Source organism: Caenorhabditis elegans, chromosome I (assembly GCF_000002985.6).
Source record: "Caenorhabditis elegans chromosome I".
In the NCBI taxonomy this organism is placed as follows: domain Eukaryota; kingdom Metazoa; phylum Nematoda; class Chromadorea; order Rhabditida; family Rhabditidae; genus Caenorhabditis; species Caenorhabditis elegans.
Window position 1 is genome coordinate 5,763,031 of NC_003279.8, and position 25,585 is coordinate 5,788,615.

The following is a 25,585-nucleotide window of genomic DNA, read 5'->3' on the forward strand; positions in this document are numbered from 1 at the left end:
AGGAAAAAAAAGCGAGGAACTCCGGTTTTTCCGCAGACTATGGACGCTTCCGCACGCGGGAAATTCCCGTTTTCCGCAGACTATGGACGCACCATGAACAAAATCAGTTCGAACAAATTGCGAACAAAAAACAAATTAGGAGAACTACTGTACTTCTTTAAAGGCGCACACCTATCCGCGCAACTCAGGTCTCATAGAGCAATAATAATTAATGGAGCGCGGTTGCTGACCTCGCTGCGCGGAAAATTGAAAATCAACTTTTCAGCTTCAGCAGAATTGCTTCCATTTTTTGCTTCGGTATAGCTGTAAAATAGTTTTAAAAACCGCAGATAGAAACTGGGTAACAAAACGAATTAAAAAATGCCGCCGACATGGATAGAGTTTTTAAAAAGAAGACCATGGTGGCTCTTTTTTTGTTGTGAAATCTACATTTTTCGACCAAAAATTTCAAATTTTACATATTTTATCCTCTAACGCTTCTGGTACCGAAAAAAAGAAAAAAAAACTGATGCTGCAAGTTGTTTCGTAGTAAATCTTGCCATTCTTTGTGCACCTCGAATCCGAGTCTGATCGGAATCTGAAATTACACACACTCCAATATCTGAAATTTAATTAACAGTTTTTGGAATTTGCAAAAAAAATCTTCAGAAAAAATTATTGCAAAGAGCATAACATTCCAAGAAACCTTTTGGTTGATATCATTTTCTCATTTGTGCACCACACTTTGTAGCTCTTTTTCTCACCGAATGTGGGCTCCAGAACTCCCATTCCCACCGTCTTGTTTCTCCAAAATTTTGACGTCAAAAGTGAAAAATTAAGTTAATGGAAGAGATTCGAGAGAAACACGAGACAGCTGCTTCTCATCTCCATAGAAACCATACAAGAGACCACAGAGACGTTGAGCAAGAAAATGGGCGGAGCCCAGTATTTTCGTCAAACTAGTTATACTCTGCGTCTCTGAGCATTGGTGGAAATCAAAATCAAGAAATAGAAAAAAAGAAACTGCTTTGTGATTTTTTGGTTTTTTCTTCTTTTTCTCAATTTTAAATCATTTCAATAAACAGTATTATTTATTCAAAAATGGGTTTACTATGTGAACTACGTGGATTTGGATTTGGAAAATATCAAATATTCAGTTATATTCTAAGTATTATAATGATACCAGCTACAATGTATGTAGTTTATCCAATACTTCCAAGTTATTTTTGGATTGGTAAGTTCTCCTTTTTTTAAATTTTTATCTGTACATTCAGCTTGGTTGCATAATAAAACTATTTACTTGTGACCACACCAATTTTTAATTAGAAAAATGCTGTAAATAGATGTTTTGTATATTCTGTATTATATATTTTCACCTCTTTTCAATATCCGATATTATTTCCGTAGTAGTCCTTCTTTGAATTCCCGAGTAATACTTTTAATGTTTATTCCAAAATTATCTGTTATTTTTTTCTGGCGCCAAACTATTTAGTGAAACACCTCAAAAAAATTGAATTCATGATCTAGCACACAGACATTATTGTTGGAAATCTTTCGACCACACTGTGCATTTCATAAATCTCTCGAAATAGTAATAAAACCTTGAAACCAACTGATCAGGTCGCTTGAGAGTATATCAGTCTGATTAGAACATAATCAGAAACATCAAAACTAGATAATCACGTTTTGCTATGTAGGCGTTAGTTTAAGAGTACGATACTTGGAAGATATAACTGTAAGGTTGTGGGATTTTTGTTTTATTATGTTGTGATAGGAAACAAACATAGAAGTGAAGTACAGAAACAATTGACGGGCCTACTTGACTGAATAATATAAAAGTAGAGTATCGGAACTTTTAAAATATTTTTTTATTTTAATTTTTATTGGAAGTTTTCAGTATTTACTTTTGGAAGTCGACCAAAAAAAGTTCTCGAAATTCTCAAAATTACTCGAAAAGTCAAACTTGTTCGAAAATTTGGCAATTTTCCAAACATTGACTAAGAAATGTTGGAAAAAAATACCTTTAAAATGTTAGTGTTTAAAAATTATGTTCTCTCATGCTGTACGAAATTAAAGTTTTGTCAAAGTGTTTTTACGATAGAAAGAAACGAAATGTTGACTAAAAAATTTAGTAAAAATAGATGAGTCTGAAGCTTGAAAATGAATACTTTTTCCCGATGACACACTTTTGTAGTCTGTCGTACACCGTCTACTTATTAATTCCTTGGCTTATTTTCTCTAAACTTGATAAGAAACAAAAATATGTTTGAGTGGAAGGTGTGAAAAGACGGGATCATTGAGATTAGGTATTAGAGGATCAGGAATTAAATATGAGAACTCGGCCTTTCCATGTGATAGTTTTATTCTTTTATTAATTCCTTGTAACTTGAAGAATACAATTTATACTTTAAGAAATGATTGAAGTAAAATGTGTTCCACCAGTTGGTTTTTTCAAATCGATCAATTTTTAAAAAATTGTCGAGAAAATCCGGAAATCATTGATTTTGGAAACCTTTCAGTTGGTTGATATCTGAGAACTGTTTGCAATTTTGAAAAATGATCCAGATCAAAAATGTTTTACTGTAAATTCTCTATTTACTGGAACCAATTTATTCATTTCTGGTGCATTAACACTATTGTTAAATCCAATTGGTCTGTAGAGCCCATTCAAATTACCGTACCCCTGCACTACCTTTCCGTTTAGTGTTAGAGTTCTATTGAAGAGAAACGTAAAATTAGACGATGCACCCTTAGCTAAAACAGGTCAAATCAAAATAAATTCTAACCAACTTTTAAAACTAGTATGTTTTCATTATTACATTATCAATATCTTTCTTATTTTCCTGTATCAAAACTCTTATTTGTTTTGGACTTAACATCAGTAATTAGTGATAACATGAAATAAAACTTGTTTGTGATAAATTCGCATGATGTTAAAATCAAAAAGATCAACACAAAATTCTTACTCATACTCCCCTGAAAATCACGTTTTTCTTCCCCAATCCCATCTCTATAATTGTGTCCAAAGTTGCAATTTATGTGCATTTTCGAAGAAAAGATTGTGATATTTTACTGATAATTATACACTTTCATTATTTTTTCCTCAACTCAACAAAAGAAGTAAACAAGTTTTTTCCGCCTACTCATAATTTAATGAGCGTCTAAAAGACCGAAAATTTGGAAATTTCTTGCAAGCTATGAGGGTAATGAAATGGAATATATTTAGACAAATACTAAGAATTGAAAGATTTCTAAAAGGAAAATGAACCTATTCAGCCATAAAATGATGATATTTTTCAAAAAAAACTAGTATTCGAATCTGAAATTTAAAAAGTAACGTAGAGTATTGGTCGATCTGATGTCTCAAGTTTGAGGGAGCACAGTCTCTCTACTTCTGTAAATTACATTATCAGTTAAATAAATCAGTCAATCAATCTACAGGAGTTACACTACAAAATATTTGTGAGCTCAAATTTTAAAACCAGATGTTTTTTCTAGAGGCCAGTCAAAATAGGAACACACTGATCCCTGTAATTAAAAATTTAATAAACTTTATTTTCTTTATCAAATGAACAAATCAATAAAAGTTTGCATTTGTAGCGCAATAACTGAGATTGTGGCAAGGCCCATCTAGAAAAAAACGTATCCTTTAAATTAGGCCTTCAAACATACGCTTCATCTTTTCGCGAAAATACGACATTTTCGACGACTTTCCTTAATTTAAATGGTATATTTAAGATAATCTGAACTTTACCGCGTTCAATCTTTAGAAAAATGAGCTCAACATAAATTTTTCAAACCAAGTGTTCAATTGAATCAAGAAACCAGGAACATAATTGAAAGATTGAAAATTAAATTTAAAAAATCGGCAGAGTGACTTTGACGTCAAAGTTTCATATGAAAACGTTTAAAAATAAAAGCACCTGAAACTGGAAATAGAAAAAAAGCAAGATAACTTTTCTGCAGAAACGGAAAATGTTTTTTTTTCAGCTATCCCAGTTCTATATGGTCTTATTTACATTCAAGTGATATACATGACAATTTATGAGCCAGCATCAAGTGAATTGAAAGAAAAAGTAAAAAGTGAACGTAAGTTGATATTTATTTTAAAATGTTTCCAAGTTTCTCAATTTTTCCAGATTTTGTCAGAAAACCTTATGAGTCAGAAGCTGGAAGACATGTAATAACAAATTCATTTTGTTCGATTTGCGAAGTTCGAACATATCGAGAAACGAAACATTGCAAAAGATGCAATTTTTGTATAGATGACTTTGATCATCATTGTGTTTGGCTCAATAATTGTATTGGAGGGAAGAACTACAGGTTTGAATTTTTTTTTGAAAAATAGTTACATGAATTGGAAAATTGAACTGCACTGTCACGTGTGTGTCGAGTATAACAAGTGACGTACGGGCTTGAAAAAAAAGTATAAAAAATTTGAGAAACTAAAATTTTTGCAGGCCATTCGTTGTTCTCGTGATATGCGTCAACGTATTTTCAATGTTCTGTTTCGGCCTCTCAGTTGTTATATTTTTCTCTTGGATTACAAACAGTGATGAGAGAGCTTTAATTAAATTAGTACAGGATAAAGGTAATAATCACGTACTGAAATTTAACAAATAAATATATTGTCAGTTGTTCAAACAGATTTCCTGAAAATTTCATGGGTATTTCTATGCGTTATTTGCATAATTATATATGGTGTTTTATCAGTTACAACTGCTCATTTACTATATTTTCATTTCAAATTATGTAAGTTCTGTGATAAATTCTTTTAGAGTGTAAATTGAATATGAACATTTTCAGTCAAAGTCGGACAGACAACTTATCGATACATGACAAATCAAAGGAGAAGTGCAAAAGTGAGTTTTTACAAAAAAGCCTTCTTGGTCAAATGTATATTTATTCATTTTAAAAGTCATATGCTTCTATTTTCAGGTCGGGGCTATATCCCACGTTTCTCCAACACATTCTCAAACACACCGTAGAGATGGAGATATAGAAGAAGGTGTTCAAATGGACGAAATGGGAAATCCTCCATTATCTCCAATATTAGAGGATGATTATGATGGACAACGGATTACTGTAACAGTTGAAGCACCTACTCCAACTCCAAATGGTTCAACTGTAAGTACTGCAAGCTACAGTAATCCTGGTTATGTTGTCAATGAAGGAAATTGATTTATTTTTGGGATTTTCCAGTTTTCATTCTTTGTATTTTTCGCTTTTTCGCTAATATCTAATAGTTTTTGTTTTTATTCTTGTTGCTTTTCCTGCATATCCTTCGAAAACCGTATCACTTCGCATTTAAATGTCTTTCTTATCACTTTATTATACGTTCGGGTTTGTTTTATAAAAATACCTCTCGCTTTTAAATCTGTGATAAATATTTCAATTTCTATGAATAAAAAACCTGCAAGAAAGTGTAGGCCATCTGAAAATGTTTCAGAAAATCTTTTTATTTATTCTTGATTTTAGGATGTAATCTGGGAGCAATTGAAAATTTCAAAAACACTCTTGACGTGATTGTAAAAATTTTTAGAGCAACTCTACTGAACGAAAGTAGTAAAAAATTTAAACATTTTCAGATGTTTAGTGCTCATTTTTAGTGCGCAGAGACTGCCGTAGAAGATAATGAGAATGCAAGAGCATTCCACTTAGATTAATCTGTGAACCTATAATAAACTAATAAACATTTCGGACAAGTTATGATGACCCTTTTGTTATCACTTATCACTTACACACACACTCATATCTCTAAAATATACTATAAAATGGAGAGACACAGTGAAAAGGTCAAAAGGTGAGAGAGATACCGAGTGTAACACTAAGAAGAATGGAAAAGTTGCGCGGCTTGAGAGGGTGCAGTCGCAATAGACGAGATAGTATGGATATTTGAAGAGATATCAGTGAAATAGAGAAAACGAAACTTTTGTTCCCGCAATAACTCCTTCTTCCTCCCACCGCCAGCCAGCCTGCTTGTCATCGGTCCATCTCCCTCACCACTACTATGATCGAAAAGGTGCTAGTTGTGGTTATTATTGGGGTAGTTGGAGCATATGCACAGGGTGAGTTTTTTTCTTATTTTTAATTAATTTTAAAAGTTGAGATGGCTCAAGTGCGATGGAGATAGTTCGAAAATAAATAAAAATATTAAAATTTGAAAATTCTTAGCGTTCTAGGTATGTCGATCCCTACCAACTTTCTAGAAAACATCAGAAGCTCTGTGTGAAGTCTCATTTTCTGGAAATTCTGAGATCAGTGCAGATCTAACAGCATTTTGTAAAGTAGTTCGGAAAGTAGGCTTTCAAGTGTATCAGTTTTGATATGTTTATTTTTCAACTTTAAAAATCCCAAATCTTTTTGATTCTAAAATGTATTATTGTATTTTGTAATTTTTTTCAAAATAAAGGTACTATTCTGATATCGAAATCTTAAAACAAGCCCTACCCATATATCTAACAAATGTATTGGGTGTCAATAGGGCGACCCACACATAAAATTCAATGAGGTGTAATGCAATTTATTTGATTTATGACGTGGAAATCTATGGATACGAATCGTGTTCAAAGTTCTTTGGAAATACAAGAAAAATTGGATGAATGCTAAAAGATGCTTCTGTATGGCTTTTGTATCAAAAAATAGTAAATAGTACAAAAATGCAAATATATGTATTATTTTATCTTGCATGCTTTTTCAACGAGCTCGATCAAAAAGTTTGAAATTTCCAAAACGCCATTGTAAACCCACCCCTTAACACGTGAAAAAGTGAGAAAAATGCACTGAAAAAATGTGATAATGTGATAAAGTCTGAGGGGGAACACCAAAAATCTCTTTGTTAGTAACTCAAGATCAAATAAAAAGCCAATATGTTTCACAAAAAATTTGCTCGTAAAAGGTTCCATGATGAATGTGATCCAGTACAGTGAATGACTGATTAAAAAATGTTCATTTTTTTAATTTTAGAACTTTTCTCGACTCCTGTTAAAATACTAAATCATCCGTTGATCTCTGACTTTTTCCACGTCTCATATAATTTGAATTTCCGTTTCTTTTATCCCAGCTGCCAATCTTGAAAAATGAACGAAAAATGATCAATCATTGTCTATCTTTCGTGTCTTCTTCATATTTTCCCGCACACTCTCTCGTAATCTGCCGTGTTCCGTTTTAATGTTAGAATTACAAGAAAAAAGTATTGCAAAAAACTTCAGAATTGTTGGAAATGTTAAAGTTCAACAGTATTGATTTTGTTTTGAAATTAAAAGTTGCAAGATAGATTTTTTTTAAAAACAAGGTATATGGACATGAAATAAAAAGTTCTGCACAAAAGTAAAATAATACATTGCAAAATAAATGTAGACAACGCAGTTGTAAAGAATCCGAAACTTTTTTAAAGCGTTTTTTAAAGAAATGTATTATGAGAAATGTGCAAGGAATATTGATAATTTTGCAGGCTCATGTCGAACGGATCAACATGAAATGACATGTCGGGGCAAGAATTCACTACACGATTTAAAAAAGGTTTGTTCTTTTAGTGACGCACCGAAATTAAAACCATTCGATGGGACTTTGATACCATCACAAAAAATCTGAGAAACTACACCAAGTTTTTGAAATTTACTTCGAAAATGTTATTTTTCCAGCTTTGAACGATTTTCGAAGATCATAAAATTTTCCATTATCGAATAAACAGATTGGTTTTAGGATCAAGACTATCTAGAGGTGGACACTCTGAATGTACATCAGGCAAAACTTGACTTAACAGATGATCTCGTTCCGGATGGTACTGTTTTACATTATCTTATTGTGCAGGAATAAACAGATTTCAGGAATAAATTTATCCCATCTCACATTACTTAATGCCACTGATAACCAAATAACTCGAATTGGACGCCGCGGATTTGATAAGATTCGAAATATGCAGTTTTTATATTTATCAATTAATCAAATTTCACATTCACAACCGGATCCATTCCAGGCTCTTGAAAAGTGAGTTTTCAAATAAAAAAAATTCTTTAAAAAAGAAGAGGATGAAGCTCAAAGTTTACAGAAAAAAACAAAAAGTCCCGTTAAAATTGCTGAATCTAATTTTAGTCTTCCGTTTCAGTCCATTTGTCCCTTATTAAAACTCAACATTTTTCAAAAGCATTTTTAAACATAACGAAAGCTACGGTATATATTTATGAAGTTGAACACTAATAGTGAGATTTTTATTTGATTTCAATTTGAGCAGTGCTCCAAAGTTTCATGGAATATCTTATTTTGAGTTGAATTTTAGTTTTTTGAATGTTAAGTTTATCAGAATTTCAGGTTGAAACGTCTGGAAATGAACGATGCATTGGATGGAAATATGGAAGAGAAATCAGATATGCTTCGAAATTTCTTCCATTCGAAAAATAGTTTTGTTCATTTGGCACAGATTGAATTGAACAAGAATAAGATTGAAGGAATCTATCCAAAAACATTTTGTGGTATTCAAGGACTTCAAAGACTTGAATTATCGAATAATCGAATTCCATCTTTTGACTTTGCAAGAACTTGTTTGAAGGAACTCAAGGCTCTTATGTTGGCTGGAAATTTGATCCAAAAGGTTTTAGAAATTAAAAATCTAAAAATTGTGAAATTTAAATTCAGTTTAACCATTTAAGTTCTATGAAAGAATCGTAAATATGAAAGGGAGTAGGCACCTAGAAAACTAGGTATGTAAAGTTACCTACTTGGCACACTATATTGTATTGTATTTATGATTTTAAAAATAGTATAAAGACATGAATAAGATATGCACATGGCACATGACGCTGCTCCACTTTTAAGAAATTCGGTTTCAAAAAGTAAAAACAAAAACTAGAAAATATTCATTCAGAAAAAAAAGTATTATTTAAAAACACTACATTTCAAAAAAAAAAAAGAGCATTTATGACTATTATAGTTAATTTTACTTTGTTCTGAAACAGGGGTGTGCGGCAAATTTGCCGATTTGCCGAAAATTGCCGACTTGCCGAGCTCGACAAATTTGCCGATTTGCCGAATTCGGCAAATTTAAAAAAACCAGCAATTGCCGATTTGCCGAGCTCGGCAATTTTCGAAATTTGCCGCACACGTCAAAAATTTGACAGTACAATTTTGACTAAAACTATTAATTTTTTAGCCAAAAATTTAGTAAAATGACACAAAATTGAGCTATTTTGATGCTTAAACAGACATACTACGCGGAACTTATTCAGAAACCAGATGTGTGTTAAGAATTCAGTAGTTTTGGTGCTCCAAAAAACATTAAAAATATCAAATTTTTCCGAGTTTGTTAAGCACGGCAAATTTGCCGAATTTGCCGTGCTCGGCAAATATTGAAAAAAAGAGATTTGCCGAATTTGCCGAGCTCGGCAAATTTTGAAAAACCAGCAATTGCCGATTTGCCGAGCTCGGCAATTTTTTCCATTTGCCGCACACCCCTGTTCTGAAACCACTCAAATATCGGGTTCAAATTTTTTGAACTTGGTTCAGGACATGAATGGACTTTCAGTAAATACAATTTGTTTCCAGATTCCAGCTGATATTTGGGATTTTCTTCCGTCTCTTTCATCCTTGGATATTTCAAATAATCCAATTGATTGTGATTGTGCAACTATTCGATTGCTTAGCGGGGATGATGTCGTATTTCTAAATCAGGTATTTTCCATTTTTGTTTCCGAAATTCCAATATTATATGCTAAAAAAAACAATTTTCAGGCTGATACAAAATGTGCATCTCCACCAGAATTGGAAGGCAAACGCATTTTTGAACTATCGAGAGACTATTGCAAAACTACAAGGAATCCACGTGGGAAAGCATCATTCTTCCAGTTTCTCGTTCTTTTTGTGATTGCTGTTGGAAGCGAGTTTTTATTTTAAAGGAATTTTAAGATGTCTTAAAATTTCAAAATACAAAAAACCAAATTGTGTACCTAAACAATCCAAACCTACAAACCTACAAAATCCTTTAAATTTCTCTAAGAATTCTGATTTTTCGAAAATTTGGAAATTTGCCAAAAAAGCTTTTCGGAGGAAGTGCTGAAGTTTCCTTCCGGAAATTGTACAAAATGGTTTTTTTTGTTAAAATTTGGTGATAGAACATAGAAAAATTATTTTATCTGAAAATAGCTTTTATTGGAAGAGTTGAAAAAAATGCTAAATTGCCTGAAAGTAGGAAAATGAAAGAAAATATGTCGATATTTTGTCGAATTTATCTCGGCGATTGACAACCTTCAGACAATTTTGAGAACTTTTACAAATGCTCCAACTAAAATAAAAGTTATTTTTTGATAAAACAAATATTACTGTTAAATCATGAATTTTCAGTTCTATGGCTCTACAAGAAGTACCGTGAACGCACAAGACATATGAGTTCAGTTCCAGTTGGATACACGAACTTACAGCATGAACAAGCTGTTGAACCGGAATTTGTGTAGGGAATTCCAAAACAAATTCATTTATCTTTTTATTTTTGGTTTTTTTTTAATTTTCAGCCAGCCATAATTCTTTCAAATATTTCTGATAATATTTGAAATTTCATAATTTTAAAATCTGTTCATTTTATACGGGATACTTGCTTCTTTTTTTGTGAATAAAATGATCTTCTTCTAGATATTCTTGTTGACTCATAGATGAGTCATGTGTATAGAGGGATCTGATTGAAAGCCAATCGCCGGCATTACCAATTTCCAAATGGGCAAAGTAGTACACACTTGGCATTTGGCGACGAATTCTTGCCCAAGTTTGGGCATTGGGGGAAATCTTGGGCAAGGAGATTTTTGGCCACGCCAACATTTAGCCCTAGGTTTATCGAACTCTTGCTATACCAATTGGTCTAGTTTCGTACTGAGAACTGTTCCAAAACTGTTATTATTCTAGATATGGTATAACTTTGTGTAATAAACGCCTAATTGGTAAAGTGAGATGCACATTTTGGTATCGTTTCAGAGGACTAACAATTCGAATTCTTGATCGGTTTTTTAATTTTTAGATTCCACGGTGAACATTTCCTGGAGATCACCGGAGAGAATAAAAAAAATAAAAAAGGGACAGCTGTTTTTTCAACGATTATTATTACTGTGAATTGAAGATTTTGAAATTCGAGAGCAAAATTGCAGATAACATATGTAATTTCAACTTTATCAAGGTATTAAAATTCGAAGTTCAGTTGAAATGTACATGAGACTTCTATATTCAAATAGAAAAAAATTTTTTTTTTCCAGAAACTCAATTCAGAAAGTCAAAAACTGCAGGTGTCAATGATATATGGTGATTCGAATGCCAAATGTCACATTGAAAAATCTAATTGAACTTTGAGGTGTTGCATTTATATGAGTTCATGAGTAATTTTAACGAGTGTTGCCTGGATTTGTTGCTAGACTATTCACCTATAAGTTTCTGAAAAGAAAATTGAATTTCATGCAGAACTGAGCAAATTATATGCGATTTAGTCAAGGCCCCCCAATTTTGGCATCATTTGCCATTCGGAGGTGAACAAGGGGCGGGATATGTGTCCCGACAGGGTGGTAGAGGATGAGTATAAAAGGGTGGCGCTCGCGCATCATTCACTATCACTTTTCAAGTGTTTGTTCATCGTTTAACAATGTCCGACGTCGCCGTTGCCGAGACTCCAGCAGTCAAGACCCCAACCAAAGCTTCAAAAGCCACGAAGGCCAAGGCTACCAAGATTCCGAAGGTGAAGGTCGTTGCCGCCCATCCGCCATTCATCAACATGATCACCGAAGCCGTCAGCAACCTCAAGGACCGCAAGGGATCATCCAGGGTCGCCATTTTCAAGTTCATCACTGCCAAATACACGCTTGGAGATCAAGTTAACAAGGTAAATATGCATTTTATTTTAAAGAGAGTGGTTTTGAATCGATTTTTCCAAAAAATATATAAACCTGATTTTTGAACAATTCTTCCAAAACGTTGACAATATTAATAGATTTTCCCCTGAAAATTAAACCAACCTTCACTAAATGCATCTTAATTCCAGACCAACGCTCACCTTCGCTCTGCACTTAAAAAAGGAGTCGTCAGCAAGGTCCTCGTCCAGACTAACGGAATCGGAGCCAACGGACGATTCCGTCTTGCCGTTGCCGAGAAGCCACCAGCAGTGAAGAAGGCTGCCACTGGAGAGCAAAAGGTTATGAAGACCGTCGCCAAGAAGGCTGTCAGCGGAGACAAGGCTAAGAAAACTGTCGCCAAAAAGACCGGAGACAAGGTGAAGAAGGTCAAGTCACCGAAGAGGATCGCTAAGCCAGCTGTCAAGAAGGTCACTAAGAAAGCCGCCGCTCCAACGAAGTCTGCTGCCAATGAAACCGCTCCAAAGAAGGCTGCTGCCACTGAAGCCGCTCCAAAGAAGGCTGCTGTCACGAAAGCTGCTACAAAGAAGACTCCTGCCAGGAAGGCCGTTGGTACTGCCCCAAAAGCCTAATAACACTGTGTGAAATTCAAATTTAATTCGATCTCACCATTGTAATATACCTCCTCCTTGAAGGTGTCCCGGGTACCGGTTTTTTCTTCCCATTTAATCATAATTTGTTCCATTTTAACAAATATACCTTCCAATAAACCATTAATAGATTCTATTGTTCTCTTTTTTTTTTCAGAAAATAGATTTCCAAGACAGTGCTCTCAGCGAGAATAAATTGAAATCTTCATTTAGCAACATTTTGTATTTCGTCACTTTTAGTGAACATTAAAAAGTTAACATCTGTATTTAGTGATCAAAAGGTGCTATTAATTAATTATAATTTGGGATCACCATATGCAGTAACGGATTATTTGCAATTTTCTCAAGTTGCTTCACGAATATCTCTTTCTCACTTGACTGGTGTTTCGGTGGGATATATTTTGTGTGTGTGTGTGTGGAAGTGGTGTCTATGTACACGTTATCAACCACAACATTTGCTATTTTCACTCGTTGTCATACTGGCGGTCTTTCTCTCTCAATAATATCTTTTCGAAACTTTCTTCGTGTGATATCTGACCGACAGGAGGAGCACGCCTGCTCAATTCACCAACTTATTTAATGGGAAAGGACTCTTTCACACAAATAAAATGACATGGAGATGGGATGTAGAACAATTGAAGAAACCGATTAATGGTTCATTACATCGGTCATGTCAAAGCAAGTTTGTGCCTGATTCAACAGTGAATTTCAAATGAGCTCTCGAAGACTCTTGAACTGTGATCTTCCTACAGTGAAAATGACGCGGTCAGTTTTGCCAAATTTTAATTAACTTTCATTTCTTTATAGCCAAGGGGAAGCATTTGGTAATTGGTAGTTTTGAAAAACTCGGATAATTATACATATGGAAATGGAAACATTAATTGGCAAGACTGGCATGGTGTACGGTAGGTTCAGAAAGAGTTCTGGAGGAGAGGTGAATATAAGAGAAGTACCCTTTTTTAGTTAACAAAAACACCATTTTTTCAGTGGTGGCTGGATGAAGAGACCAGTATTACCAAAAGCCTGGACTTGAGTACAGCTTTTATGGAACTGTTGTGGTTTATAGGTTCAACTAAAAAACTTCACATTTCAATTTTAAATGGTAGTACAGTAGTCGTATCTGTTACAGGTGGGTATGACTCATGATTCTCAACAATTTTTATTTGAAAAAACCGCTAAAATCTGATATTTTTACCAACTTGTTCTTGTCGCAGGGGTCGATAAGTATCGAGTATTTGGTAAATTTGGTTGTCTACTGATGAAAATAATTATTTGCTTTACAATTTTTTCAGTGTCTTATGACCTTTTAGGAGTATTTTGTGGAAGGTTCAAAAATTCTCTCTCTCTCTCTCTCTCTCTCTCTCTCTCTCTCTCTCTCTCTCTCTCTCTCTCTCTCTCTCTCTCTCTAACTTTTTTTTCGATTTTATTTTGTGCTACCGTAATCAGGTCCAACCAATAAGCGAATACAAAGGCGGGATTTAGTTTTTTTTTTAAATCAATGTATAACATTTTGATTTTGACACAATTGTTCCAATACAATGCAAGTATACTTAAGTAGATATCATTTTGAAAATCAAAGTTTATATTCACAGTGCTCTTCTAATTCACTATCAGAAGTATTTTCACTTGTGTAGTACTGCAGAAATCCTACATAGAAGCTGAGGTATATTCCTGAATCAATAAAGGCGCTTTCCTTGTCACAAAATCGCATTAATCCATTGGTACAAAGTAGATATATCACACGCTGTGGGTGTCATCAGACAACTCGGAGAAGACGAAAGAGTACCAATAAATGTAGTAGCAACAAGTCTTCTTCTTCTTCCGATTTCCTCTCCTCCTTACCCCACCCGTTTGTCACCACTGATAGCGGTTGGACGGTGATCGATGTGGCTTCAGGGGGGAAGGCAAGGGCTTCACTGGTGATCGAATCAAACTCTTTCTGCCCACAACAACTGTTATTCCCATTGCAGCTGACAAAATAAGAAGAAAACGAAAAGAAGAAGAGCCCCCAGAAGAGCGACGAGTTGTGGCCAAATTTTATGACACGTAGACGACGAAAGGCGGCGGTGGTGAAAAGGGGCCTTTTAGACTCCGCCTCTTTTCACATGTCTGGATGTTTTCGGTAAAGTTCGATTGGTTGAAAATTCGGTAGAAACTAAGTTTTTTTGTTTTAATTTTGAATTTAGTAATCCAATTTTCTATATGAATAACTAAACCTTCTTGGGATATTTATGGCATTTTCTCGTTAAATACCAAATTCAATATTATCTGCCTATCTATACATTATCAACTGAAAAAAAATCTTTTGAAAATTTTAATCAAACGTAATCATTTCATTGAAACTAATTCCTGTAACAAAGTTCTGATAATCCCCAATCTCCTCCAAATAAAAATAGAATTACTTGATTTATACATATGTGAAACGTAATCGTTAAAGATAGAATAAAATCTTTTAATCGCTGTAATTGCCTAGAATTCTCAAAAATGAAAAGCCTCATTTTTCAGCATTATGAGTTCCATTGTAAAACCTACAGTAGTCCTACAGTAACTCAAGCTCTAAATATTCCAAAGTAAAAAGTATGTACATACATTTAAATATTATCTCAAAATTCCAGAAAAAATGAAGATCAATCATTTAAAAATATGGGAAAACCACAATTCAAAAATTGAATCTTTTCATTCTTTCTCCTTATTTTCGTTTTTTTTGGTGATATTTCTGAGAATGAGTTTCACAATACTTTTAGATATTTAAAAGCATCATACCCTTACATACTACTCCACCTATGAAACATCCAATAAAAAGCTATAAAATTCCGAACTCTATCTTTTTCAAACAGTTCTTCTCATTTTTCGCTTGTAATGCCCCCTCGTCATGTACATATTCTGGCAGTCATAATAAATGCAGATGACAATCAAGAAACGACGCATCATAACAAACAGACAACGCGTAGAAATGGGCGCGAAACGAAAAACATGGTTTGGTGAGATGGTGGTAGAAACATTCATTATCCACCGACACACTGGCGGCCTCCTGACACCCTTTCAAGAAAAAGGGCGGAGCTAAATAGTGTACGGTAATGAGAAGAGAAATCATTTTAACGTTGTAGACGATTACTCAGTTTCCGTTTCGAATTATAATTTGGCTTTTTTTCAATCTCATATACCTTATCAAGAATTTCAAATAACTTAAAAAATTGTCAGGATATTCAAAACTTCAATTTTTAATGGTAATGTTAAATGTTAAATGATTTCCAGTTTTGGAAGAATTTATTTATCTTTTGATGTATTTGTTTTTTTTTGTTTCCCTTCAGTTTGAATTATACATATCAGTAACAAAATTGGATATTTTAAAACATTAATCAGTCGAAGATTTTAAATTAAAAAAGACAACAAGAATAAGACTAATGGAGCTACTTATTAGAGACAAGGGACAGACGAAAATTTTGGAAAAAATTAATATACAACTAATTACTATTATTGTGAATTTTTGTGGCTAATAAATGAAACGCTCTTCCAAACTCAATAAAATTTACGAAATCTAAATAGCATAATTTTGATAAAATGCCGAGTTATGAGAATTCTTAAATGCTTTTTGAACTTTTTTGACAAGCAACACTTGGCTGCTTAGAAAAATTAACATTCCTACTAATTTTTATTGATTGAATCGCAAAATGTTAAAGAATAGAAGAGTATTTTAAATAAAATAAAGTTTTCATACCAGTTGGCTGACCGTGATAATCAAACTATTCCAAAATGTATTACTCAGCTTCTGCAATTAGTTGGATTACGATAAACTGTAATTTGATACATTTTATTTACATTTTAAAAAGAATTGCAGAAGTTAAAACAGTCTTCAAATGTGGTCATTCTTAAAAGCTGGAGTATTGTCAATGGGGATTTTGTATACAGGGTGGGCCAAAAGTATGGTAACACTTGGAGCGCTCTTTTACATAAGCTTTTTGCGCGACTTCCACGCCATACGTACATTCTTCTATCGAATACTGATAGCTGAATAAATTTCCTTCAATTTGACCCAAAATTTGTAATGTTTCCCAATAATGTGCGATTTTAATCACCTCGGTAATTTGGCGAACTCTTTCGAAAAAACGGCGTTTTGGCACGCGGCACTTCCCACGCAAACGCACCTCCCATGCACGCCAATAATTTTCAGATGTATGATTTTTATGTTAAATTGAAAGTTAAAGAAGTGAAGAAGCGTTTTTGATTGTTTTTGTAGCATATAAAAATTTTCTGTGTCGACACTGGCGCCTAGAAAAAACCTTTGAATATTTCATGAATTCAACTTTGCGAAATTTACACAGTTTTTTTGGTTTCACAAGGCGTAACGACCCACAAAATCAGCAGAGCTAATTTTTTTTTTTAATTCTGAAAAGTCAGGTCAAACCGTGCCAAAAAGTACTAAAATGAATTTTTCTTCATACTGCTGCCGCCGCTCACGTCCATCTTTATGGCGACTATGCCAAGACTTAAGCTACTGCCACAGTCCATGACAGAAATACCACTACAGAAATTTTTTGGATTTTTGTTTTTAAAGAATCTCCAGACCAAGAGCATTCTTTGAACTATAAAAACTTGTAAGACACTTGATGGATTCCTCGAGAAAAATGTAGAAATCCCGCAGAATGCCGACTTGCGTGCCATAAAGGTCGTGATCTCAAAAGTTCTTAAGGCCTGCAGCGATGCGGATGGGAATATTTTGAAAATTCAAAACGTTCATCTGGTCAGTATTTTATGGAGAACAAAACTTGTACAAATTGATGTAATAACTCTCTTCACACGTGAAGTTATAGAGCTGCAAACGTGTTACCATACTTTTGGCCCACCCTGTACATGACTCCTAAATATTTGTCAAAACTTGTAGTTGTCACTTTTTCCAGCGATCCCTTTTCTCTTCTTTTTTGAAAATTGTAAACTACCCTCATTTGTTACTTTTCCTACTTTTCCAAACGCGAAAAGTATTTAGTTGATTATGATTAAAACCTGAATGTTTTTATTTATAAAATGACTCTTAATTTGCAATTCCTTATTTCCGGTAGTTATACGGTACAAAACAGATGTGTGTGGGTGTGTGTGGTAACTCTTTTTTTGGAAAATCTTTAAAACTGTCTCTACCAGTTGTAATGATCATCAGTAGATTCTTTAGTTCGAGTAATAAAGAGTTGCTGCATAACGGTATTGGTCTCTGATTGAAAAGAAAGAAAGAAATTATAGAGATGTCATAGAGAACGCCTGAATGAAGAAGCATGAAACTGCCAAAAAAGTTCATTTACCCAAAGTTCAGTTAAAATTATCAAGGTTACCTAAATGTTAGATTATTCTTACCTTTTGATTCCATTTTAAAGAATTTCAGTAGTTCATATCTGAATTCTTCCGAATTTTACTGATGCAATCTGCAACCACCCATCTATGTTCGGCCGCAGCTTGTCCTTCTATGATATACTGTCATGTTCCCTCTCTCTCTCTCTCTCTCTCTCTCTCTTGTTCCCCTCACTCAGCTGCTGCTTCTCCTTCTGTAGATCCTAATCTTCCTGGTGGGTACTCTCCGTTCGTTTCTTCTTCCTATCCTAAGGATTCACTCTTATCTGAATCTGCGTGTGTCTTTCCCTCAAAACAACCGCGAAACACCCATCATCTTTCCACGGAATGGCGGCCGTTCGCACCCCAATCTGATGAATATGATGTGTCCTTTCTGAAGGAGACAGATTCCTGTAGAAAGGACCACATTTAGGGTTGTTCTGGTATTTAACTTATTCTACACGAATCAGGGTAAAAATACAAAACCATTTGGGAAATAGTTGTGCATCGAGTGAGACTGGAAATCTTTATAGGATTACAGTACCAACATTTAAAGAAGGTTTCCCTAGATTTTTAAAAGAATTACCTTCTTCTATAAAATTAATATCTTGGTAAATCGAAGTCCTATGTTATTTTTAGAGCACTTCCTCATTAAGTCTTCTTATTGAACATTACCGTATTCTAACCGTATTCTATCAAATATCTCTATCAGCATTGATGCTTCTAATAGTTTTGCTGCCACACCACCCTTACTTTGGGAAAATTTAAATAAATTCTGTATTTTTAGTGATGATACGGTCAGAACGTTTGAAATTCCTTTCTACATGAATATATTTAGAAAACCAACAGAACTTGAAGCTGGAAGTTCAAGAGCTCAGATAAAATTGAACAAATTTCAGTCATTGGTCATTTTAACGTTTTTAGAGTCTATGTTTTTGTTATTTTGAAAAAATTGTGGTACTGAAGAATAATTTGCTATGTTTATTAAGTAAATGTGAAAATAACTCCAATGTACCAAGATGAAAGTTTTTAGGCAACTCCAGCTCTAAATATTCATTCCCATTTTAGCTCAGTTCTGCTATTTTCATTTACACTGTACTTAGCTATTTAATTCTTTAATACTATCTCCGAAAAACCGCAATATTTCCAAAATCTCCCCGTTATCCCGTTTCCCTGACCCCTTTCACCGCTCTCCATTTCACTTTCGCTCATTTCATTTTTTGCGGTCCTTTTCATTCCCCCACCTACTCAAAAGTCTACCTCATCTTTTCTTCATTCTTTTTTCGCTTTCAATTCATCGTTTTCAGTACCTGTCCTTTATCTTTTCGCCCCATCTACCGCCCGCCAACACCTTTCAAGCCACATACGCCCGCCCCCAATGTCATTTTGAAATTTACCTCTGATTTTCTGAAATACTCGATTTTCAACAAATAATTTGTGACAAGTTTGAAGTAAATATTTAGTTCAGAAAAACAAACTCACAGTTAATAAGTCAAACATGAGTTTCAGCTATGAACGAAGCTTTGAAACCGGAAATCCAAATAACTATGAGTTTTCTTAAAGTTATCATATAAAATATTTAAAGAGTCATCCTATAAGTTTTATAAGAAAAAATATTTCTAGTACCATCCCCTTACTCAAAATTACTTCTGTTAGAGCAATAAGAAAAATACCGTAATTTCATTGTTTCTTATCGCGAAAACTCGAATCTGAAATAACGAGAAATGGTGGACGATTTTGGAGAAATTATTTGATTACCTAGTGAAAAAATATTGTACGTTCTTACAATTAAGTTGTCTCCTGGGCATGTTTTGTTTGGTAATTTCCGGAAATTCCGATTTCAAAATATTTTCTAATTTGGTAACTGCCAAATTGTTAAATTACCACAAATTTTAAAATATTTAGAAAAGGAAAGGCAAAATCCAGCAACTTTTGAAAAGAAACAAAAATTGAAATTGTAAAGAATTAAATAAGATGCAAATATATTCCAACTCTATCACAACTTCCTTGTAGGTTATTAAACTTTTTTAGATTCATAAGTAAATGTTTGTCTACTTGGAAAATTGTTGAATATATAATTTTCTTCATTTTCTTATTTGAAGTCATTCATAAACTTTATTTGAATAGAGTTATCAATTTTTGAGAAGTTGGTAGTTTAAAGAATGTGTAAGCAAATAAAATAACTTCCTTTTTTCTCTGGAATTCAACAATCTTTTTCCCCTCGTTTCGTTCCGTTTTAGTAATTTTCAAATTCTTTAACCAATTTCATAGGTGTGTCTTCTTTGAACATATAAACACCCATTTTGAAACTTCGTTTCTTTCCAAACCACACTTCCGCTTTATCAGTTGAAAACGGAGCACAATCGTCTATTTATCTAGTTTTTGCGGTTGCACGGCCAAAAGACATCATTGGCTCGTTTCTGGCAATCTTGTTTTTATTTATTTGTTTACTAAATGTTATGTTAAAATTTATTCGACGAAAAAAATGTTTTTCTTTGAATTTTATGGATCAAAATATAATTTTAAGGCGGAGAAGGATCAGTGGAAATTTTGTCAAAAAACATATATGTATACTCGAAATGTTTTTTTTTTAATCTGAGTATCCAAATAAGACACACTAAAACGTTTCAGATTTGTCAGTTTTTTTTTCAGTCTTCTGACAGTTTTGGAAAAATACCTCGAAACATTTGGACCTTTCGAGGAATTCAGTATTATTGCATTCCTATAAAAAATAAAACTCGTAGAACATTTTTTGGTTGACTTCCAAAATTATTATAATGAGCATTTGTCACTGTTTGTCTGAAAATAATAAAATGCACTATGATATTTGGTCACAAAAAGCACTAGTAGTAATTTTAAATAATTTCCCTACTCCGCCTTGAAACCCCCATAAAAAATGTACATGAAGCTTTCAGATCTCTAATTTTTTTTTGTCATTATGATTGCAAGCAATAGTTTCATTGTTCTTGAATTTTCAAATACCTTCTATCACTACTCAATTAAATATGTTCATTTTCAGTGCTGGAAGTATTCTGGGAAACTAACAGAAATGACCAACGTCTTCCATCACGTTCGGAATTTTATAGAGCAACAACCTGCACCTGCTAAAACATTAGAGGTATGTATGGCACTTGAACACCTGTGATTCTTTATAAAAAAACTTCGAAGTCTTAGGTTTTCAATTTTTAAACTTTCTTAAGTCATTTATTCGGTTTTCGGAAGAAAAATCGTTTTTTAAAACCTGAAATATTGATAAACCTGGATTTTTTCAATTTTTCCTAAAATCATAATCTAGTCACTTTAACTTTAAAATTGTACCTGTATATCACAATAATTTTGAATTGAGCATTTCGATTCGAAATTGGGAAATTTTGGTTTTGTTACAGTGACTTTTAACAATTGTTCCTAAAATTTCCAAAAATCCGAACGTAAAAGAACTTACAATTTATCTAGTCTGTGAACGGAATTTCTACAGTTTTTTTTTAATTTTCGTTCATAACATTAGAAAAAGTTGAGTTAATTTTCCCGGCAAAGTTTTACAAATTTAAATGTACTTTTTTAAAAATTTCAAAACTCTTCCTTTTCTTGAGAGTATACGGTAGTTCATGACTCTAGGGTATTGATTTTCCATAGTCAATTATGAGCAGATTTTATCAAATCATCTTAAAGATTTACGAGACGGTATGAAATGAAAAATAAAAATTACACTACACCAAACTACAACTTATAGCAACATTTTTACATTTTGTTTTTGAACTTTTTTTTGCAAGACATAGAGTATATTGATTTTGCATCGGTTGGAAATTGAGTAATCAAATGAATACAGTAATCTTCATTCTCTTATCATAAAAGTATTCAGCTCAAACCACAAGCATTTCGATGATTTTGTTGAGTTTTAGAGGTTTCATTGAAATTGACTTTGTAATTATCAATCGAAAAATATTACATTTTATATAATGACGAACAAGAGTGTAAAAGAATTGTGAGATATTTTTACAAAACAATAAATTTTCAGAAATCATCATCTCCAAACATTTTATACACAGCTCTTCCGAAGCATTGGAGATCAAATAAATCATTTCAAGAACCATTTTATGTTGTATTACTAACGCCTGTTCCAGATAATACAGAAGGTAAATTATTGATTTTTCTTTTGATTCACTTTCGTATTTATATTTTTACTTTTTTCAAAACTCTCTACGATTTGAAATAAGTTTGGAATGATTTTTTTGGAATTTTGCCTTCTCTTGAATTATTGTTGAAATCATGTGATTGAGCATTTCTGAAAATGATAAAACAAACCTTATATTTGCATTGCTTTATGTTGAAATTTATATTTCAAAATAAATAAAAAAAGCAATTTCTTCACTGCTCAAATAATATTTTCAGTATCAATTTGGGCTGGAAATGACGAAAAACCATGCGAAGAAGTTCGAAATGAGAAAGCAAAAGTGCATCGACAAGTGGCAAAATTTAACGATTTGCGGTTTGTCGGGCGGTCCGGCAGAGGTGAGTACTGTAGCCAAATAACCGGTTGGCGCGGGTAGAAAAAAGGGGTAATGACCACATATTTGTGGGTATTAGTACAAAGTAGTCAACTGACAAAGAAGTACTGTATATGTAACTGCAATTGGTAGGTAAGTAGAGAAAAGTGGTGAGAGGTAAGAATGCGGGTAGAAAAAGTATGACACTTGGGAGACAAAAAAAAATGAAACTTCCTAAAATTACTAATAGTAAATTAAATAATTTAATTCCCTGATAAATACATTTCATATTCTACCTATTAGTTTCTATCAATCTATCAATTACAACGTTATGGGCTTTGAACTTCATTTTTCCTAAATTTATCAATAAATATAAAATAACCGATATGTAAAATTCCAAAGTTGAGCTCTGGGAAGTGCATGGAAATGCACGGTTTATTATAATAACGTATGGTGCATGTAACTTTTAGTTGTATCAAAAAACCAAAAAATTAATTTAACCTCTTATAAATCTATTGATTTGTGTTTTCTTATCATTTTTTCCACTTCTGTCTAAACATTTTCTCATTTTAAAAGCGCATACATTAACGGCCGTGTTCCACATTAAAATAATAAAATTTTCCAATAAACTGATGATTCCACCTGAGTAGTCTGACCGGAGCCATTATATTATCCGGAACATCAGTGTAACATAAAAATGCGCGACAAATGCCCGCATTTAATGGGATACTTTTTGTGAGGTGGCGGCGGCGGCGGAATGGAGAAGAACATCGTCGGCTCATAATAAAACTGCACATTTTCCAATCGTTTTTTGTGTCTTTTGCAGGCCGAAAATTCCATTTGACAATCGTTATACATTCGGCGCCGATGATGGTGGCCACCGTCAAAAATGTGATCAAGGTGAGTTTATCCGAATGGATTGTGGGAAGTTTTGTGGAATTCTAAGGAGAAGGGAATGTATTTATATGATATCATGTAGATTTTAAATGCGCCTATAGGTAATTGATAATTACATTGAGTAAGTATCAATCTTTTTTTGAATTAATTGGATAACTTATGATTCAAAAATTACCAAATATTTCCCTACCCAGAACCGAAGTTGTGCTATTTTTGAGGCAAAATAGATTTTTTGGCTGCTACAACTCGCAAATGAATAATACAAATTAAGGGTCTCGAAACGACTGATTTTTTTGGAATAAAAAGGAGCATGCACCTCTCAAGGGTACTGTAGTTTTACATCCACTCTAATTCTTATTTCTCTTCGAGCATCTGATTTTACAAAAAACAACGAAAAATCGAAAAAAGTTGTGACGTGAGAACTACATACTTTTTAATGAGCGTATTCCATTCTATAGCTAACATTTTAAAACATTTCCGTCGTGTCGAGACCCTGTAATTGCCACTCAAAATTTTGGAAGTCGACCAAAAAAAGCTTTATTCTTTTAAATTTTTTGTTGGGGCAAACATGAGAAATTGCTCAGAATCTCCCAAAAATGTTAGGAAATCAAAAAAAATTTTAAGCGTTTTTATGATATCAGTTATTTTATGAGTACAAATTTATACAAAATTCCCTCTTTAACTACTCCATCTTTAAGTTTTCTAAAACAATGTATAGATTTACCGCACATCAACTACCGTACTCTCTTATCTGATTATTAACCACGATGCGTCACCTGGTACACCTCTTTACAAATAAAAACTAGTTTTCAGAAAGCCTAGTAATCGGTAAATATTCTTATCAATTGCAACTTCTTATGTTGCATTGAGTTTTGGTTTATTTATTCAAATTTATTTTTTAAAAAAGGAAGCCAAATATGTTGGAATGGGAAGAAATGATGTCAGTTTAATACGATAAAACTTATTAATTTAATTATAGGTTACGGTTGATGGACCAAGGGATGCGAGAATACCAAAACCACAAGGATCTTTGAAACGGCAGGCAGAACAGCAGACAATATTCCCAAATGATATTATCCGAACGCCTGGACCACCGGTACGATTTTTTGATTTTTGTACAAACAAAATTTTGTATTAATTACTTAAGTATAGGGTCTCGAAATTACCAGAATTTGTTGAATAAAGCCTGAGAAAAAAAGGATGTGACTTTAAGAAGTACAGTAGTCTCCTTTTTCTGAAATCGAGGCAAATGAAAACGCTCCGCCCCCTCATGTTGGGTCTCGTTAGGTATTGGCGGGAATATCAGAAATTCAAACGTTTTCAATAACTTTTGCTGATTTCACCTGATTTCGAGAATTAAATTGTTTCTACTCTCAATTGACTCTAATGATTTTTACTGTGAAATAATGTTTTGAAAAGTACAGAAAAGTGAATAAGGGTTTTTATTTGATTATGAATTTTATGGCATCAGTTTCGATATAAAATTCATCCGATAATACCTAACGAGACCCAGCGTTTGGGGGCGGAGACTTTTGGCGTTGGAGCGCGCTCACACCCCCAATTTCAAAATTCACATTTTTCTGCGTCCCCAATATAAAAAATTCATTCATTTTTGAAATGTTTTTAATTTGAAAAATTCTGCAAAAAACTGTAGAAGAACATTCATGAAAAAATTGCAAACAATTTTTAAAAATTTAATTTTCAGATGCCAATGACAATGATTCCACCACCATGGTTTCCTTTACCAATGACTCAAACTTTCCCGTAAGTTTTTCGAATTTCACATTATTCATAAAATAATTTTTATATTTTTCAGCCCATCATTTTTTCCGCTTATCTCTCCAGGACCACATCCTTCTATCTCAGCTGCACTTTGGAAAATTCACAGCGAATCGATGAAAACTCCGATTAAACAAAAAGTTGAACAGGAAAATGGTTAGATTATTTTTTCGGAAATAAATATATATATATAATTTATTAATTGCAGTATCCCTTAATACGTCTACATGCCTATCATCTCCATCAATTTTTATAACTCCAACTTCTGATGATCGGAAGTTAAAACGACCATCTTCTCCTCGTTCAATCACAAAATCATCAGAAACTTCAATTAATTTAATTCAAGAAACTCCGGAATCTGTAGAATCAAAAAGACGAAGAAATGTATCAATAACTTCATCGAATAGTTCTTCTCCGACTATTTGGAGGCCTTTTTAATCTTAAAAATATTCATTATTTTACCACAACACACCAAATTTCTCTCAATTTCCAAATCTCAATTGTTTCCTACCTCTTCAGTCACTTTTCTCAATATTCTCGTTTTAAAACACGTTCAACGGGTTCATTTAACGGTTTTCAACCTTTTTTGTATAATAATACAAGTTTTGATCTAAATCGGAATAGATTATCATCATATCTAATAAAGTTTCAGGTTTGAATTCAA

At 33.2% G+C, this 25,585-nt stretch overlaps 4 protein-coding genes and 4 non-coding genes across 9 annotated transcripts; 4 read left to right on the plus strand and 4 right to left on the minus strand.

Annotated features, from left to right (window-relative positions):
• Positions 1–999: 999 nt before the first annotated feature.
• Positions 1,000–5,420, plus strand: dhhc-11 (Palmitoyltransferase). Its single transcript, NM_059274.5, has 7 exons — positions 1,000–1,213; positions 3,970–4,068; positions 4,119–4,302; positions 4,440–4,570; positions 4,627–4,731; positions 4,786–4,841; positions 4,918–5,420. The coding sequence occupies exons 1-7, from the start codon at positions 1,081–1,083 to the stop codon at positions 5,158–5,160; spliced, it is 951 nt and encodes a 316-aa protein (NP_491675.3). The 5' UTR covers positions 1,000–1,080; the 3' UTR covers positions 5,161–5,420.
• A 468-nt stretch (positions 5,421–5,888) lies between these two features.
• Positions 5,889–10,597, plus strand: lron-8 (LRRCT domain-containing protein). Of its 2 annotated transcripts, NM_059275.6 has the most exons (8): positions 5,889–6,047; positions 7,433–7,500; positions 7,684–7,762; positions 7,809–7,968; positions 8,290–8,569; positions 9,520–9,645; positions 9,706–9,850; positions 10,315–10,597. In NM_059275.6, exons 1-8 carry the CDS (start codon positions 5,990–5,992, stop codon positions 10,422–10,424), a joined length of 1,026 nt encoding a protein of 341 aa, NP_491676.2. In that variant the 5' UTR covers positions 5,889–5,989; the 3' UTR covers positions 10,425–10,597. The 2 variants fall into 2 exon arrangements, with proteins under 2 accessions (NP_491676.2, NP_740857.2); NM_170869.8 differs by having other exon boundaries at positions 5,947–6,047; positions 9,706–10,589.
• A 957-nt stretch (positions 10,598–11,554) lies between these two features.
• On the plus strand, positions 11,555–12,580 carry hil-5 (Histone H1.5). Its single transcript, NM_059277.6, has 2 exons — positions 11,555–11,827; positions 11,987–12,580. Exons 1-2 carry the CDS (start codon positions 11,591–11,593, stop codon positions 12,425–12,427), a joined length of 678 nt encoding a protein of 225 aa, NP_491678.1. The 5' UTR covers positions 11,555–11,590; the 3' UTR covers positions 12,428–12,580.
• A 2,820-nt stretch (positions 12,581–15,400) lies between these two features.
• Positions 15,401–15,463, minus strand: B0414.12. The gene has a single exon (NR_050140.1). It is a non-coding gene; the product is annotated as an Unclassified non-coding RNA B0414.12 (non-coding RNA).
• Positions 15,464–17,950: 2,487 nt separating this feature from the next.
• On the minus strand, positions 17,951–18,099 carry B0414.11. Its single transcript, NR_050141.1, has one exon. It is a non-coding gene; the product is annotated as an Unclassified non-coding RNA B0414.11 (non-coding RNA).
• A 958-nt stretch (positions 18,100–19,057) lies between these two features.
• On the minus strand, positions 19,058–19,122 carry B0414.10. The gene has a single exon (NR_050142.1). It is a non-coding gene; the product is annotated as an Unclassified non-coding RNA B0414.10 (non-coding RNA).
• Positions 19,123–20,780: 1,658 nt separating this feature from the next.
• rnt-1 (Runt-related transcription factor rnt-1) lies at positions 20,781–25,580 on the plus strand. The gene is made up of 8 exons (NM_001383147.2): positions 20,781–20,879; positions 21,777–21,894; positions 22,151–22,270; positions 23,072–23,145; positions 24,122–24,238; positions 24,848–24,906; positions 24,959–25,077; positions 25,130–25,580. The coding sequence occupies exons 1-8, from the start codon at positions 20,811–20,813 to the stop codon at positions 25,357–25,359; spliced, it is 906 nt and encodes a 301-aa protein (NP_001370335.1). The 5' UTR covers positions 20,781–20,810; the 3' UTR covers positions 25,360–25,580.
• On the minus strand, positions 21,612–21,632 carry 21ur-14150. Its single transcript, NR_050143.1, has one exon.
• Positions 25,581–25,585: the final 5 nt, after the last annotated feature.